The 18,994-nt window shown below is 33.1% G+C and overlaps 3 protein-coding genes across 3 annotated transcripts; 1 reads left to right on the forward strand and 2 right to left on the reverse strand.

The window, feature by feature from the left end:
• Window positions 1–447: 447 nt before the first annotated feature.
• On the reverse strand, window positions 448–3,304 carry LOC145726379 (uncharacterized). The gene is given in 5 exon segments (XM_081975417.1): window positions 448–1,703; window positions 1,857–2,143; window positions 2,198–2,288; window positions 2,473–2,702; window positions 2,762–3,304. Coding segments are annotated over 5 exon segments (1,410 nt in total). The 5' UTR covers window positions 2,890–3,304; the 3' UTR covers window positions 448–1,029.
• Window positions 3,305–3,330: 26 nt separating this feature from the next.
• LOC145726299 (monocarboxylate transporter 9-like) lies at window positions 3,331–14,005 on the forward strand. Its single transcript, XM_081975338.1, has 8 exons — window positions 3,331–3,618; window positions 10,236–11,305; window positions 11,499–11,745; window positions 12,368–12,589; window positions 12,651–12,917; window positions 13,072–13,293; window positions 13,367–13,652; window positions 13,705–14,005. Exons 2-8 carry the CDS (start codon window positions 10,542–10,544, stop codon window positions 13,950–13,952), a joined length of 2,256 nt encoding a protein of 751 aa, XP_081831464.1. The 5' UTR covers window positions 3,331–3,618; window positions 10,236–10,541; the 3' UTR covers window positions 13,953–14,005.
• A 641-nt stretch (window positions 14,006–14,646) lies between these two features.
• LOC145726357 (monocarboxylate transporter 14-like) lies at window positions 14,647–17,873 on the reverse strand. The gene is made up of 6 exons (XM_081975407.1): window positions 16,985–17,873; window positions 16,771–16,927; window positions 15,656–16,096; window positions 15,372–15,593; window positions 15,030–15,309; window positions 14,647–14,974 (listed from the first exon to the last, which is right to left on the reverse strand). The coding sequence occupies exons 1-6, from the start codon at window positions 17,773–17,775 to the stop codon at window positions 14,823–14,825; spliced, it is 2,043 nt and encodes a 680-aa protein (XP_081831533.1). The 5' UTR covers window positions 17,776–17,873; the 3' UTR covers window positions 14,647–14,822.
• Window positions 17,874–18,994: the final 1,121 nt, after the last annotated feature.

Below are 18,994 nucleotides of genomic sequence, written 5' to 3' on the forward strand. Positions count from 1 at the left end.
TAATCACTGAATTTAACAGGACAAAAAACGATAAAACCTGAATTTCATTCATGCTGGTTTTTTATTCGTTTTAAGTGTACTGTTGCTACATTTATTGTTTTGTAGCAGTATCTCAGGTAAATTACAATTTGAATTCCACTAGGTGTTGATTTAGAGTTTTTTCTATCTTGGCACTTTAATCCCCCACTGGATCTATATGTAGAGCTCGAATCAGCTAAGAAAAGGCCACGGCCGTCATCAAACGATGATGTCACGATCTCTGTACGTCTCGCTTTAAATATTGCTGCCTTCGTTACTTTCCAAGTTGATGCAGCGAGTCAATGGCGTGCTATTCTCTGCTCAGTGAAATGAAATTTAATTAACGTAAATAGGTGTAGTTTTTGCTTTTTCATTTCATAAATTGTATTAAAACAGGATAGGTAAGTAGGTTTTATAAAACAAACCAAATACATATACATACATAATATTGACGCTTTGAGAACAAAATTGGCCTAGGTCTCTGGTCCCATTTCTTTAAATATTAATTTAAAAAATAAACAAGAAAACAAGCAAAGGGTAAATTAAAAAAACATACAGTGTGTTTCGGTTAAAAAGATCTGTGCAAATTATTTTTCTGCTGTAGCTGCAGGGTGATGATTGATGAAGAATATTAAATACCAATTAGTTTAAATCCAAATTATATAACTTAACTTAGGGCAATGTTAACCACAAAAAAACATTGTCTTGGGGCAATTAATCAATTATTGGAAGATAAAAATAGGCAGCTGGTTTCTTTTTTCAATTATTCTTAATTTGAAGGTCCTACAGTGCAGCTAGACCTTGAAAATGAAGTCTCAAAGTAACTTTCAGCTTGCCTTTGCATCGTTTTTGATATACAGGGTTTCATGAAGAAGAGGTAATATTTAAAATTTGTTATCTTTGTTAAATTTAATAATCATATATTTTTATAAATTTGATAATTTTGTTTATTTATAAATACATATACATATACAAATTACGAATTCATAACATAAAACAAAAATCCAAAACTTAGTCTAGGAGTGAGCATCCTAATTCTTCTTCGGATAAACTGGCATCACATTCATCATCATCACCAGAATCTTCATCGCTATCATCAGATGAACCAGTGTTAACAGTAAAAATAAGCTGGTCCACTGTATCATCAAAAATATGCTCTTTTTTTATGAGCTCCTCTTCATACTTTTTTACATGCTGGCAAATGTCAAACCACTCTTTTTCAGACACCTCTTGAAATTTTTGTTTTGTTAAAGCTTCGGTATCAGACAATTTAAAAGTGGTATTATGAGCTGCTACCCAATTTTTAACCAAAGCCCAAATTTTTTCTATTGGGTTTAATTCTGGATGGTAGGGTGGTAAACGCAACACAAGATGCCCATGTTGTTCTAACAGCCTATCTAAGTTATATTGTGGAGGAAATCTAAATTTATTTTCTTGTATGATTTGATACAGCTCTGGCTTTGTTAAATGAGGATCTGCTGGGATTCCTTTTTCCACTAGCCAACTTAACATATCTCCTTTTTTAGTAGCCGTTGTAATATTTTTGTTAACAGTAACATTGTGGTAGGCTGCATTGTCTATAATAAGGACTGAGCGGTCAGGTAAATTAGGAAGCAATTGCTTTTTTACCCAAGTCATGAAATTCTCATGGTTCATATCATCATGATAATCTCCTGTTTTTAAACCTAAAAAAAAAAAAAAAAATCATAGTACAAACATTATGTGTCTTATATGATGTGTAAAATGTGGTTAAACTTATTAATTACTTGTTATATAAACTTATTTTATTTAAGCAGGAGGAAGTACTTAAGTAGGTTTGAGGTGTACATAAATATTACCTGACTTAAATATAAGCAATCCATTTTCAATAAATCCTTTTTCTCCACCTGCGTGCACTATTATAAGGCGTTGTCCTTTAGAAATTGGTTTTTGTAAGCCTTTAAAACTTTCATCATACCATCCTTTGTCATGAATATGACTACTGTGAATGTATGTCTCATCTGTATATACAATATTGCGACCTTCTGAGCGGTATTGCACCAATTTTTTTAAAAAATTTATTCGTTTTAAGCGAATGTCATATGATTCACACAAGAATTTTCTTTTGTCTGGTGTCTTCTGCCACCTACAAAAGATAAAGTTATTTTGATGTACATGATTGCCAAGATGTAAAACATACTAAAATCCAATGTTCTTAAGCAATCGCCCTAAGCTGCTTACACTAATGGATTCAGTCAAGATTTGCTGGTCAATAATTTTTTGCAAAATACCTGTAAAGATAAAAAATAATCCCATTTTAGTCTAAATTTTGTTGTTTTAAATTTTCAATTAACACATTATCAAGGTTTATACATATAGCAAACTAGGCTTACATTTAATTGTAAAAAACATGGTAAGTTCTGCTAGAAAAACTCTGAAGACTCTGTAGGTATACCTAATGTATTATAAACTTACCTTTTAATGTTGGAAGTTTTTTCTCAAGAATATAGAAATCATAAATAATTTCTCTGATTCTTTTGATTTCATCAGGTTTGATGTTATCCAATTTTAATTTTTTAATCTGTCCCTTCTTTGTAGGAGTGTGAAATGATGAGCTTGGCCCTCCCCATTCAACATGTAGTGCTTCTCTAGATATCTTCTGCACAGTAGATCTAGACACCCCTGTAGCTGCTATAGTTCTCTCTCTAAAATGATATTTATTATATTATTCAACGTTTTCGTCGTTTTTAATCAAAGACAATACCTGTAGTTATTCAAAGGAATGGAAACTCCTTCTGCCTCCTTCTTCATAAATTCTAAGACGTTACTTACAATTTCACGCCCTTGGCTGTGTATCACAACACCTTTCTTCCCAATCTTTTTTGGAGACATTATGACAAATTAACGATTTTTACTTATAACACGTGAACTCAAACTGCGACCATCAACAACACAACCAAAACACCAGACTAAAACGGAAACTAACCTAACCTAATTTTTAAACTCAACCTGTCCGCCACTACATTTTTTTAAACTTGGCAACATCGTTTAGAGTGCCGGCTAGTAAAAGCATGTAAAAGGGTCCATCTGTCCCTGGCCGCACCCGCATTTGTTTTAATTGTGCCCAAGTAAAAAACCGTACTACGTTGCCAAGTGGCTTTTTGACCGCTTAAGAATTTATTTTCGGGAATATTTTAATAGGACGCCTCTGATTATATCTAATGCGACGGCAACTGTAGAAGGAGAAAGAAATAGTTTTAAAAACTGCGTCATTGATGATGCGGTGGCCTTTTCTCATCTGAATCGAGCTCTAGGTAGAATAAAGAACCATTTAGTCGAAACTTTCAGAGTGTAGCGTACTTATTTTCAGCCGACCAGTGTTAGTTCAGACGTTTTCAAGCAAAATATTCTAACTTGTGGCAAATTACGTATAGTGCTATATTAAAAATAATTCAGCTAAATACTAACACTGTGTGATATACCATTGACGCGACTGGTCAAAAACAAAACTTCATTTTTCTGATTTTTCACAATACCACGCTGAATTAACTTCACTTTCTTCCGGGGCGGTGTTTTGTCTAGGGGATCGATACTAGCCTGCTTGAGGCTTTTTAATTTTACGTGAGTATATATTGCTTTACTTAAATTCCCTTAGAAATAGTCAAAATTCACTCTATAACCACTAATTTTTATACTTTTAAAGAATGCAGTCACCTTTTTATTGCTATATTCAGGGACACTAACCAAACAATAAATAAATTATGGATATATTAAGGTCAATAACATTGTAGTGATTTATGATCCAAAATATGAAAAACTCAATTAAGCACGTGCATTAAATTGATTCTGAAAGCTGATGATAATAATGAAATTGCCGGCCTTGTTAGAGCTCGAATCAGCTAAGAAAAGGCCACAGGCGTCATCAAACGATGATGTCACGATCTCTGTACGTCTCGCTTTAAATATTGCTGCTCTCGTTACTTTCCAAGTTGTTGCAGCCAGTCAGTGGCGTGCTATTATTTTATCAGTAAAATGAAACATTTTCGTCGTTTTTAATAAAGAAAATAAAAGACAACAAGTTTTTCAAAGGAATGGAAACTCCTTCTGCTTCTTTCTTCATAAATTGTAAGACGTTACTGACGATTTCACGGCCTTGGCTGTATATGATAACACCTTTCTTTCCAACCTTTTTGAAAGACATTTTGACAAAATAACGTTTTTTATTCATAACACTATGTGAACTTCAACTGCGACCATCAACAATACAACCAAAACACCAGACTAAAACGGAACCTAACCTAACACCCTAAGTCTCCCTGTCCGCCACTACATTTTTTTAAACTTGGCAACACCGTTTAGAGTGCCGGCTAGTAAAAGCATATAAAAAGGTCCAAATGTCCCTGGCCGCTGCCGCATCTGTTTTAATTGTGTCCAAGTAAAAACCGTACTACGTTGCCAAGTGGCTTTTTGACCGCTTAACAATATATTTTCGGGAATATTTTAATAGGACGCCTCTGATTATATCTAATGCGACGGCAACTGTAGAAGGAGAAAGAAATAGTTTTAAAAACTGCGTCATTGATGATGCGGTGGCCTTTTCTCATCTGATTCGAGCTCTACCGACCTTAAATGGGAAAACTAGATAAAAAAGATAAGGGTTAAATAATCATTAAATTTCCCTAGAATCGATTTTGCTAACCCTTTATTATAATATTCGCGATTGTGCAATATCCTATTTTTCTTTGACGCAGTGTATTGTTAGTTTTTATTTGAAGGAAATTTTTTTAAAATTACCTACTAAAGTCAAACTCTGTAATAAATTTGAAAATCACTGCTATTTAGATAAGAAAAATAATAATTCAAATCTCAAGTATGTAACAACATTTGGTTGGTTATATTTTACCTAAAAATACTGCAAAGTTGGATGTGCAACAACAGATTTTAAAATATGGACAAGGGGTTCTTGGGGATGCTGATTCTAAATCTGGTAGAAAAAGTTAACTAAAATTGGCCCTAATATCTTGTTCCGAAAAATCAACCCCTTTTTACTAATTAGTCAACGTTTACGCCCTATAGCGGCCAAACGGTACCATTAACCAATCAACTTTTATACGTCAATGAAAAGGCTATTTCATTGGCTGCCCATCGACATATAAAAGTATATACAAAGGGTTACAAATAAGCATTTTTTCTTCGGTTTAGTGACAGGGTGCAGCAGAAGTACTTTTTGACTGGTTAAAGGATGATTTGTCCCTGAAAAATTAGAAAAACAGGGTTACATGACTTACTAGGTCTACTACGATGTAACGCTGGAATTTCGTGAAAAACTGTTTTTCAAATGACAATTTTCGTAAGTGTCAAATTTGCCTGAAACATCGCCACTATTCTAATGGGATTTGCGTTATGTTGGCCACTTGGTGCAAGCGAAAATCGACCTTAATGATTTCATTTCCACAGTAGTTTTGTGGCTTTAGATTTGACAATCATTGTGCTAGGTTTGTGTCAAATAACAGGGTAACTAACTTACCTTAATTTTGAACAGAGAATCAAAGTTATAAGAATAAGTGTTTCATTTGAAAACTAGACTTTTTGACCTTTCTTAGAACTGATTTTTTGACCACTCTGTACCATATATTTTGACGTTTTTCTGCACCTATTCTTAGAACAAGCCTTGTTTTAACTGGACAAACACAAAATCCAAGAAAATAAACTTTTTCTGATTTGTGTAAATTAAAATTGTTTTGGAGACTGAAGATATCTCAAAAACAAATACAGACAGGTATATAACATTAATACACAAAATATGTCTAGAATTTGACTTAGAATGTGTCCCATTTAAAATAAGCAACAGTTGTTATCTACTTCAAGTGAAATTTTCTTGCTTATTTCTTTTTTTAATAAAAAAATGTTTTTTAGACTCTCCAGTTGTGGTAATTCAGAAAATTATATTATTACGAATTAGTGGGCATTATTAGCATATTAGGAATTAGGCTACAAAATTTTACTCAGTGATTTACCCCTCGCATTTTTCTGACATACAATCACCACCATAATTTAAAGAAAATCGCATTATTATTAACTTAGATATCAGGGTACACTCATGAAAAGCGGGACACACTGTACATACTACATAAAATGTTTTGCTTTACCGATAAAATATTTACAGCATTGAACATGGTTTCAATTGGTGTGTATCTGTTACAACGCAGTACAGATCAGAAACCAGCCTTAATGCCATTAACATTTAAAATTATCACTTTTAAACTGTAAAACACAGTGTGAATCTATTATATTATACTATTATCGTTATTTTTCCTATCATAATTTCGCCTTCAGTACGGATAAAAAACACACAAAGCAGAAGTTTAAAGTAAGATAGAAATTGAAACAACATATTTCCGTTTGCTGTCTTGTACTGTATGATAGTGAAACTGGTGATTACAGTCGCAAAAAAATCTTATCGGATATAAGTTGCAAAATATGCTTATTTTTTATTCACCACCACACCGGCCTAACAGGAAATGTGGAACTGTAATCGTGTTTATTGTTTCCTGTAGAAAATCATCAGTTTGTGCTTAAAAATCTAAACAAACAGAATTGCGGTATAATTTACAGAAATAAAGTTGAAATTTCTCACGTTTTTTCTTATCTTTTGACTGACTAAATCTATCAAAGTTACTACTGATTCTGAAATAATGTGATTTGGATACATAAGCGCAAATACTAAATATACAAGGTGATTCATAACACAACCGACATAATGCAAGTATATTATGGTGTGATAATCCATGGTAAATTAGATGTTTCTGGAAAACGAGACCTAATGTACCTATACTTACCACTAGATTTATGAGGATAGAAATCCCTATGACTACTGATCTAATTATCTAAAGTGGCATCAAGTTTTATATTTTAAATCAGACACTCTGTATATTATTCTACCTTTCAATCCGCTCTTTAATTTTAATTATTATTGTATAACCCATATTTCTTCGAGTATTTCCTATACATAGTACTAATATTTGTCAAAATCATTAACTTTTTCGATAAACATCAAAAAACTGTTTTTCCTCGACAATCTCTAAATTTGTATTTCTGATCGAATTTAGATGATATTACTGAATATCACAAAATTTATATTTTTTATTAATTGGTATTGTTATTCGTTATTGTTTTTACAGTAAACTTTAAATTAGCAAAGAACAATTTTGCTTTAATGGGACACGCGCTGTATATTATTACTGCATTCGATTTCATTTTTTGTGGTGATGATTTTCAGTATGGTTTTGATAGATTTATACTTCAAATATTCAATAGGAACTGTTTGCGTAGTTTTTGTTTAACAATATTAAAATTTCATTATCATATTACAATGCCCAATAACTTCAAAATCATCTTCAAATAACGACATGTGTTTATAATTTCGATAGCAGTAAACCATAAATATGTGATAGATGTCCATTATTTTAAACTACTCGAGGCTATTAAAAAATTAATAACCACAAATTAAATTCAATATCGGCCAAAAAAGATAACCTCACAAACTAGTTAGTTAGATTTAGCTTTCAGTTTAACTTAAAATTAAATAATTTGTTATTTTATTTTACAATTCATTAAGCTGTTATTAAAAATATGCAAGAATTACATTATTTTGTTACATTTGGTGAGTTCGATACTGTATTTCATCTAAAGGTTATCATTATCCCAATATAACCTACCTTATAAATGGGTCACAAATCAGTGAAAATTGAAAAATATCGACCACCAAGCACATATTTAAAGTAGACACACTGAACAGTGTAAACTTTAGAGCAAAAACCTACGTATTAAATGTGAGAAAAACATCACAAAAACTGCAGGAGTTGCAAATGACATTTTGGTTCAAATTTGCACAAGAAATTTTTAGGCTTTTAAATAAATAAATTTTTGCTTCAGATAAAAAAGGTCCAATGACGTTATAGCTCAAAATGGCTTTAAATAATTTGTTTATGTAAGTAAATACATATACCAGAAACAGTAGAATTTAAAGCAAGCAAAAATGGACATTAATGACTTCAAATTGGTTGACAACAATTAAAGAAACAGCAAGATTTTCTGAAGAATTTTGACGTTTTTTGACTGTTTCATTACCTTCTGATCTTTCTCATTTTAATTAGAAATAGTCAAAGCAAAAATAGCAAATTATTTCAGTCAAAAATGGAGTACCGAGTCAATTACTGTTTTTATCATCAAAGATGCGTATTCATAATAAAGCTACAAAACCAATTTCTTAAATTAAACATAATTTTTTCTTCTTTTTTTCAAAAATTGATGTTTCTTTTCTACAATTTTTTAGACTTTCAAGGTCGAACAAGTTAAAAATACAGAGACTGCGAGTGTACGAGTTTAAAGAACTAGAACTAATTAAACTAATTAAAGAAATATTCATTAGTTTGTTTATGGAATGAATCAATTGATGTTCAGAAATGATGCAGTTAACTGTAGCATTGAAAACTATAACCAACCGAAACCAGTTTTGGTATTCTGCCGAGCCTAAATAATCAATAATATTTATTAGATAAGAATTTACAGCTTTCTCCTCATTTCCATGATTGTCACATCTAATAATTATTAATCCATAGGTAATAAACAAAAAGCGGTGTTTATAATCATGATGTCTTTGCATAACATTGTGTTTAGGGACATAAATAACGAATCAAAACTGTATTTTGTTCTTTTAATATTTTTAGAACACATGTATGCATTTTAGCCAAGTCTCTGGCGTAATTCAGCACGAACAGACAAACATTATTTTTTATATGACGTATGTATCGCCATAAGCCAGTCTCGACTAAGTTGGCAGCATATTGGCTGAAAGTTTCCAAAATAGACTTGTTTGCTTTGGCCAAGAAAAAATTAAAATTATTTTTGCCCGTTTAATTAGAATACTCTGCCACATGAAAAATAAACATTAAATTTTCTTATAATCTTTTTGTGATACTGCGCCTTTACTAAATGGTTAAAAAAAAGAGTACAAAACCTACAAAGAAGGAATGTTTAACGCGGATGTAATGAATAAGTAAAAAAAGTTTAATTGGTAATAATTTGTTTTTGTTTCTTTGTATTAAATCCAATTTTTTAATTAAATTTAAAACTTCAACAATACTGCAATAATTGACAATTGACCTTTACAATTACAACTTTCAAAAATATTATACAATAAACTGACTCTAAAAAACTCAGGGTGCTTATTCTATAGGAGCTTAGTGAGATGATGAGCTTTCTCTCATGGTTCAGGCCATAGGAGAGAAATCTCATATCATCTCGCTAGGCTATATAGAATAAGCACCCAGTTTTGGCCCAACTGTGTATACAGGTATAAAAATTTTTAAATTATACATAGAAATCCCATGATAAGGAGAAAGAACTATTGCAAATCTATGATCTAAACAAAGATGAAACATGTGTGCCCAAACGGCTGTCACGTGACCAGTTAACCGTTTTTATCACATTTTTTAGAAGTTTATCTCTATTTTGTTAATATAGCATGTCAATAGAGTACTTCTTTTACTTCCTATCATTTTAAGACAATGTCTTTGTTTTAAAGCTGTAGCCCAAGTAAAGTTCTGACCGATGTCATCGAACCATTGTTTGGGAGGGTCTTCTTTGAGGTCAATGGTTGGTTGGTCTTCCAACTTTTGAATTTTGGGTAGTCGATTATCGGCCATTCTGTCAACGTGGTCTCTCCATGCTCCTCTTTTTATTCTGGACCATCTTACAATGTCTAGAATGTCACATTGGGCTCCGATATTTCTGCTTCCCATTCTCAGCGTTTTGCTCGTTATTGATCTTAGGGTCTTCATTTCAGTTCTTTTTAGCAGTTGTTTAGTAGCAGCTGTTGAAATGTTTTTGGCCAATGCAAGGTTGGCCATGTATTGTGTTTTAGAGAAGTTATTTTTTAGACCAACTTGTGCACAAGATCCCTGAAGATCCTGAATTTTGTTATTTGTTATAAGAAGTCTATGGAACACTATCAATTAAAATCTCTGCTTAAAAAAAAACTATTTCAAAACAAGGGTGGATATGATGTCCCTATACGAATAAGCTGAACGAATGCTGTCTGGTACAGCTTTCCAAATATTAAAAATCTTAATCAAAAGTTATGTTTAGTCAGTTTTCTCTTAAACAAATACATTCAGAAAGCAACTGAATATGACAAAAATTCTGACTACTAACTAATTAGTTATTTTTATTTTCAGGTGAACCGTACAATGTTTAAGAATATTCATCGCATCGGCAACTCCTGAAAAACTATCAGGTCCTTTCCGGAGGACAGGCTTCCAGCTATAATCGTTCCAACCTTCCGGTAATTGATGAGAGGTCACGGGTTCAAACGCATTTTATCCTCCATACCAAACACACAACTAAGCCGCGATCCCAGGATCAACCTCCAAGGCTGGTCCAAACGCTGGATGAGCATTAGTCGAAACTTTACTTGTTATATTATCCCAGTCAATTGAGCTCATAGAATTAATTTACTTTTTTAACTTGCTATTATTGCAACAATGGATCCAGAAAGCGGAGACAGTTTAGCTCCTATAGTGTCCCTGTCAGCGGTAGCACCTTCTTTAGATTCCACTCCAGCGAAAAGTCCCAATGCAGAGAAAAATGATATGGTAAGATTCAAACAGGACTCTGTGTCGTCAGCTTCTTCTACTAGTTCTGAAGACGACGAAGATAAACCTAATATTCCTGATGGAGGATGGGGTTGGGTAGTCGTTCTATCATCTTTGATCCTTTCGATGGTGGCTGATGGAATAAGTTTCTCTTTTGGTTTACTCTACGTGGAATTTCTTAAAGAATTCGAAGCTTCTAGAAGCACTACATCTTGGATTGGCAGTCTTTTCATGGCAGTGCCTTTACTCACAGGTCCTATTATGAGCGCTTTTGTGGACAAATTCGGCTGTAGATCTATGACAATCGTAGGTGGGATCATTTCGGCCATTGGTTTTATTTTAAGCTCCAAATGCAATTCCATTCCATTGATGTACTTGACTTTTGGAACTCTAGCCGGTTTAGGTTTAGGATTAATTTACGTTACCGCTGTAGTTTCAATAGCGTTTTGGTTTGATAAAAAAAGAACCTTAGCCGTGGGTATTGGAGCTTCCGGTACTGGAGTCGGAACTTTTGTTTTTTCGCCTTTAACTAATTTTCTACTTTCCGAATATGGATGGCGAGGTACCACATTAATACTATCAGGAACCTTTTTGAATATGTGCGTCTGTGGAGCTTTAATGAGAGATCCGGATTGGATTTCCGAACAAAATAGGTAGGTTTCACTTGATTGTAAGTTAAATTAATTAAATAATCAGGTTTATTAAGTTACCATTGTAACAATAGATGAAATTTGTCACGCAAGCAACGGTAACTGAATCATCGGTTTCCTTTTCTCGTTAGTGCCAACATAATTAATTTTTAATAACCTAGTACGTTGACTATATGTAATGTATATTTTTTTACAGCAAAAGCTCGAAAAAAAACAAATCGGAGAAATCAAGCAAAACCAGTTTAGTGTCAGTCTCGTCTGCAAATCCTTCCACTGCAATCAACATTGCAGAGCTGAAATCCTTACTAACTAGTGGAAAAGATGCAGAATTCCTTTTGCAAAACTTGGAAACATCGGTGGACAACAAAGAGGATGAAGAAAAACTGAAAAAGTACTTTTCATCAACATTGTCTCTGCCTACATTTATTAAACAAAATGAAAAAGTAAGTACTTTCTAAGATTAACTTAGTAAAATTTTGAATGAATTGAATTCGGGGCAAAATTGGGGTAATCTATGGATTCTATGGGATTACGCTTCATTGCAAACTTTTAAATGTTAGTAGGTGTGTAGGTAGGTAAACGTTTTATAGCAAAGAATGAACATTATGCTTGTGTGCTCTCAGATACCATAAGTCAAGACAAAGCTGACCAATATAGAGATATGGAAATTTTAAACTCATCCATTACTTAAACTTTCAGCTCAGTTCTATCCTGTTCGACTAAAGATTACTACACTGAATGTTTGCCAAATATGTAGAGGGTTTTTTAAATAAAATTAATGATAGTACCGTAGAAGTAGTCCATGACCATAACACAAAATCTATCAGTGTGTAATTTGGTAAAAATTAATGTTATACCAAAAAGATGCAGGTTTGTTCAAAAATGTGCACAACCTGGAAAATCTCAATATTTTTCCAATAATAAAGCAATATACTTTTGTCAGCTAATGTGAACGAATTATACAAGAACATGTCATTTGACAGTTTTGTAGTTTTTTTTTTGCATTTATTTCGTTTTTTTTAAAACTTAGTTCAAACTATTCACTATAAATTGTGTTATTTGCAGGTGCCTATTGAAGTTCTAGAATTACTCAGCCGAAACAAGAAACTCTACAATGTTATAATACAGAACTATCCCAGTTTGCTATCAAGCCGGAGCTCATCCTTAGATAATATTTTGAGCACTACCAACCATAATGAATCTCCGCAAAGACTGCCTGTAACATTTAATATGAAATTAAAGAAAGAAGGAAAAAATTACACAGGCAAACCTCGTCCAGTGCACCAAGTAAATAAACTTATACTTTAATGTAAAAAATAAATTTGTTAAAATTATTCTTTGTCAATAGGCTTCTCTACCAGCAGATTCAGAAGCTAACCAACCCTTAATGACCTCTAATAACAACAAAAGTAAAATAACTCCAAATGCATCATTTCCCAGATTCAAGCAGCAATGGACCCATCACGACAGCTACTTTAAAAATCTTAAAGTCCATAGACAGTCTTTAATACATAGAGGAGCGATTTTCAATATGAATAAATACAGATTTAAAGCTTCCAGCTGTCCGAACATATACCGGGTTTCGATGATGTCGTTACCGAAAGAAAGTGAAGAGGTAAGTGCAATAAAGTTGGCCAGAAGAGAAGCCATCCATTAAACTGCTTTCATTATTGCTTGCGTTTCAGTAAATTAAAAATTGATTGCGTCTCTTTGGTTCCCTTTAGACAAAATTCCTTGTAGAGCTGTTATAAGTGTCTCACTCCTTTTAGAAATGGTACACCGAAATAGTTGATTTGGTGAAGGGCATGTTCGACTATTCTTTATTCTTAGAGCTGCATTTTTTCTTGATGTCACTGTCGACTATAATCCTTTTTGTTTGGTTTATAGTGCCTTATTTTTACCTCGCTGACCTTATGCGCGTCCATAAGTACACCAGCAATGATGCATCATTCACATTATCGAATATTGGTGTTGCTAATACAATTGGAATGGTATGTAATGAGTTGCCTTCCACAAAATTTAGTGTAACATTTCACTTCAGCCTTATTTCATGCATTTTTTTAGGTATTCTTGGGTTGGGCTGGAGATAGGCCCTGGATGAATATAACCAAAACCTACGCTGTTTGTTTGGTTTTATGTGGCCTTTCCATAGGAGGAATCATGTTTTTTGTAGACAATTTCCTAATGCTGGAAATCAGTTCTGCTTTATTTGGAGTATTTTTGTCTAGCACCTTTTCATTTACACCTGGAATACTTGTCGAATTAGTTCCCTTGGAACGTTTTACTATAGCGTATGGTCTCCAACTACTTTGCATGGGAATTGGTATACTCTCTGGACCACCATTTGCCGGTAAACTTTTACTACTGTCTTTTATACAACTGTATAAGCATTGATATTCTAGGGGTTCTGTATGACATAACTGGAAACTGGGAGCAATCGTTCTATCAAGCGGCAGTCTGGACTGTTTTGTCAGGAATATTCGTGGCGTTTATTCCGTATTCTAGGAATAAGAAAATGTTAGGCGAAGGTTCAGTAGAAAAGGAGATTGAAGAATCAAATAATCAATGGATACCAATTATTTTACTTGTTTTAGCCGCAACAGTTTTGCTCGCTTTGGTTACGTATTTAACTGTCATCAGTTTTTTGTAAATTTAGTTGTACTAACTTGTTTTTGTAGTGAAAATATAAGTGATTGAAACAAACTACTAGAAACTGTGTTGATTTTGATTATTATTAATGTCACTGCTTTGCCTATCTATGCATTTTTGGTAAAATATATCCAGATTTGTTACTTACTTCTATTTAAGTGCTAAAAAATATTTTAGTTTTATTAAACTCATGGAATGCTTCTTCTACCCGATTTCTAAGTTCTTCTTTGGTGGTGGTCATAAATAAAATAGCGGATTTGAGTGTTTATGACCAAACAAAAACGTTGTAACCAAATTTAACTTCAGGGGCTGAATTCCTGGTACAATAAGGATTTTTATGAGACTAAAAATGATTATTATTTTCTATTAAAAATGCCGTCACGGGTACATTTTGATTCATCGGTCTAGATATTGATTGAACGAAATCGAAAATTTTCTTGATTCTGGATGATTGTAGTTTCACCAAACTGGGGATTTAGTTGGTGGTCTTTAGGTTTAAACACTTGAATTCTTGTAAATTTGTAAATGGGGAAAGTACATTTTTCTTTTTCTATTCTTTTAATCAATCTAATCTAAATCTACCTAACTTCTGTTCAAAAACAGAAAGCAAAATATCACATTACCAAACCTTTCAGGGCTTGAGAGTTTATTAGTTTGTTTAGACTATTACTCTATTTTAATAAAAATAAACACAATGGTTTATTAAAAATATTTATTGAAATCTTTTACAATCATTGTTGTTATTATCAGTTTATTAAATTATTAGAAACTATTAGAAAGCCTGCTTCTGATGGCTATTTATTGTCCAATGTAACATGATAATACTTGTTTCATGTTTAAATTACTATATTCAATCATCCAATAATGTGTGTCATCCTTTGTTATTAGCTAAAACTCCGTTTCCTATAATTTTCCTATTTTCCGTATATGGAATGAAACCAGCAAGAATTCCAGACAAAACTATCCAGATACCAGCTTGAAAAAACGACTGCTCGTACGATTGAGTAATATCATATAACAGCCCTAAAAAATTAACCATTAAAATTAAAGTGCTTCTGAATTGTCAGAATTATCGTACCAGCTAGTGGAGGTCCCGCCAAATTGCCTATTCCCTGACACAACAAGAATAAACCATAAGCCATCGTAAAATTATCCAAAGGAACTAAATCTGCCAGTATGGTAGGCGTTAATGCATTTACACTAGCAAACGACAATCCAAACAATGCGCAGGAAAAAAGTAGCATTCCATAATGGTATGTGAATGACATCATGGCAACACAAGTGATTCCACAACATACCAAACATCCCGCGTAGACCTTGATGACGTTTAATTTATTACCGATAACCCCGAATGTTATCTAAAAATCATTATTGATTATTCTTATGTTGACTTTCCTGGAAATTAAATTAATCAACCTACCATTCCGGCGATATTGGTAAAACCGATTAGAGAGAGAGCAAACGAGGCTTGATTTTCGGTATAACCCGATGACGTCATATGTATTGGTAGATAAAAATATGGAACAACAAACCATATACACATGATTATAGTGGAAATGCTCAACAGGAAAAAGTGGAGTTCATTGAAGAGTGATAGATGAGTAATATCTTTCAAAATTTCTACATAATCGTCGTACCATTCCTGTTTTTAATTTCATCACACACATTAACATAACAAATTAGAGTATGCTCTAGCAACCATACCTCCTCATCTTCATCATCATCATCAACAATAGAATTTTTGAAAAAATCTGGGCAGCTGGACGTAGTAACTTTGTACTTGCTATGGAGATTCAACATTGCTCCTCTATATCCTATAGAGTTTTTCCGAAATTTGATATTTTGCAGGTAATGTGGATGATTGTGGGTTTGTCCTCGAGATTTTGAAGAATCGCTCCTGAGTAATGGAGTTTTATGAGTTTCTTCTTTATCCCTTGCCGCTTCATCATCATCGGAAGCTTCTTTCAGTTTCATTGTGAATTTAACTGGAGCTTTAACTTTTTGTGTTTCAATATGTTCCAGACTTTCTGTGGAATGTAGCATCTCTGATGTTGTCTTTTGAGATAACACTTTCGGATAGTTTTTTAGGATAATGTTGTAGAGCTTTTTGTGGGCACTTAGGTTTTTCAGTACTTCCAATGGAATCTAGAAGGATTACAAAAAATGTATTAACAGTTTTTGGGTTATAAAGGATCATAGGTTATAAAGTTACAATAAAAGTGACTAGTTTTTCTGTAAAGTAGATTTTGGATTCAATATAGTCTTTCAGTAGTTTATCTTTCATCTCTTCTCTTAATGCTACTTACTTGAAAAGAGTTTCTAAAAGGTTTGGTAAAGAATTTTCAAACTATTTATTTAAATGAAAATACTACCTAAGGTTTTTGACCATTTTTACAGTCCGCTTTTCAGAACAACAGCTGGTAAAGTTAACAAAAGGTGGTGACGTCCGAGAAAAGATGCTAAGCAGTTAAAAATGACTTTTAAGAGATAATTAATTTTTGTAAGAATACACTTTTAATCATCTTTAGGCACAAAAATGGTACAAAACTTTACTAAATTTCCAAGAAACTCACACACTCAAGTTTCTAATAATCCATATCTGATACAAAACTAATCTAAATACTATTTCCTAATCATATATGAAGCCAAATCATATGTTTTTACAACTGTTGTAATGGAAAAAATGCCAGTAAATTACTGTTCTGCTACTGTTATCTTTGAGTGAAAATAATTTTGCTTTAATTAATGATTGTTTTTAAATTTATCTAAGTTTTATGACTTTGATGAGGAATGTTATTTAGATTGCTTGATTGACATACCTTCTCGTGTTCATGTAAAAATGTGGGCAATTCCACCATAGAGCTACAATACCTCTTATCTTTGGCTGGGAGTTGCACAGAAGCTTCAACATCCTCAATTTCAAACTTTTGCTTCGAGACAATAGGTTGAGGTTTTTTATTGGCTTCTTCCGCTTTTCTAAAACACACTTTATTTCTATCAATACAGGTAGCTTAAATTATAACTAATCCTTACTTCCGTTCGGATTCGATCAACCAATCAGGATCCCTCATCAACATCCCGCTGACACACATATTAGCGCACAGGCCAGCCATAATCAACATGGAACCACGCCATCCAAACTCTCTCACTAGATATGTTATTAAGGGTGAGTAAATCACAGTACCAAAACCGGTACCGCTTGCAGCAATACTAAGAGCCAGCGTCCTGTGCTTTTCAAACCAAAAAGCTATGGATACTACCGCTGTTACGAAACATAAACAAAAACCAATTCCACCAATAAAACCGAAAGTGAAATACATTAGCCATATGTTGTTTACGTAAGCACTCAACACAAAACCGATGGTACAAATTACACTACCTAGTATAGTCATGGATTTACATCCATATCTGTCCACCATAACACTTCCTAAAGGTCCAGCAATCAAAGGAACTGACAGAAAGAGACTGCCAATAAAAGAAGTTGCAGAATTTGATGCCTTAAACTCTTCCAGGAATTCAATGTTTAGAATCCCAAAAGTACTACCGACTCCATCAGATACCAAGTTGATGAACAGGCAACCAAATACTACCAACCACCCCCAACCACCATCCGGTATTTTAGGTTTGTTCTCTTCAACAAATAAATTGACTTTTGATGAGAGTAAAGTTTCTTTGGTGGCCACAGACAAGTGTAAAGCACTTCTCAGAGATTCTGCACTATGATATTTTTTAAAAGTAGCTTTTTCTATGTCCGTTAACTTTTCAACTGATCTTGCTGACATGCCGTTAGTTTGCACCGGTGACACTTTAACACTATTTTCCATTATTTTAATTAAAGTCACTATATTCACTCAACCCATATTATAGACTGACTGAAAAATTGTGAATGCCTGCGCTAATGTGTAGTCTAGGTTACTACATTCTAAAATAATGTCTCATACTAAGAAATATGAATTGGGATTTAGTAGCGGTTAATAAATTGGATGATAAGATACCAAGATGATGAATACTGTTGTGTGTTGTGTTAACTAACGAGCAAGGATTAATATTCACGGCAAAATCTACGGTAACCTTTTCCGATAAATTAAAAGCAATAATAGTGGAACTTTACTGATCGTATTTGTTGCAAATGGTGAACCATATTATGTAATGCTGTTTAACTTCATTAGCAACTGTATAAGTCTGATGATTTTTTTTAACGTTGTTATGAGGAAAAAATGTTAATGTTTTTATAATCAAATAATAATAATCGAGTGTAAAGAAGGCTTTTTAGGTAACCCTATTTTCAGCTAATTTTAATTGATGTTACACTTATGTCATTCCTGTTTACCTGAACAATCTATCAAATATTTATTAAAGGCTTATAAATAAGAGGAATATTGATGGATATACAAGATCCTGTAACTCTCTCGAAAGCTTTATGGGTTTGATTGTTACCCGATGTCGCAGAAAATACGGCCCAGTAAACTTGTTTTTTATTTTTAAATCGAAATCCTATACAGGATGATTCTCCGTATTCTGCATTAATCCGCAATGCAAAAAGTACATACAGTGCGTTTTTTTTAACGCGCAACATAGGATTTTACGCGTTAAATTTTTAAGCCCATGTTAGACCATTTTATTTTGGAACTGCAAGTCTATAACTTGACGGGTGTGTCTTTAGTACCCTGAAGCTTAAGTAAGTCTACCAATTTGGTCTAAAAAGTGATTAAAAACTGGAAAAAAATCATTTTTTTTCGAAAAGATTTTATCGTTCCATACACCCTGTATGCATTGTTGTTCCTTGTTGTTTTTATACTGGCAGGGCAGGTAGCAGGTAAAGTGACATATTTTGACTGCATCACGACCCGACATCTTTTGAACGTCAAAAGGGCATTTTATGATTGTTTGGAATACTGTTTGGCTTCAAACGGAGGTCACTTTGAACAATTCACTTATAAAAATACTTCTTTTGTTCTTAACTTTCTTGATATAAAGTAAATTGTCACCCTGTTTTACTTTCTACGTCAAATTTTACCTGCTACCTGCCGTGCCAGTATCAAA

The sequence above is a fragment of the Ips typographus genome, linkage group LG1 (assembly GCF_016097725.1).
Source record: "Ips typographus isolate SLU linkage group LG1, UJ_Ityp_2.0, whole genome shotgun sequence".
Taxonomy (NCBI): domain Eukaryota; kingdom Metazoa; phylum Arthropoda; class Insecta; order Coleoptera; family Curculionidae; genus Ips; species Ips typographus.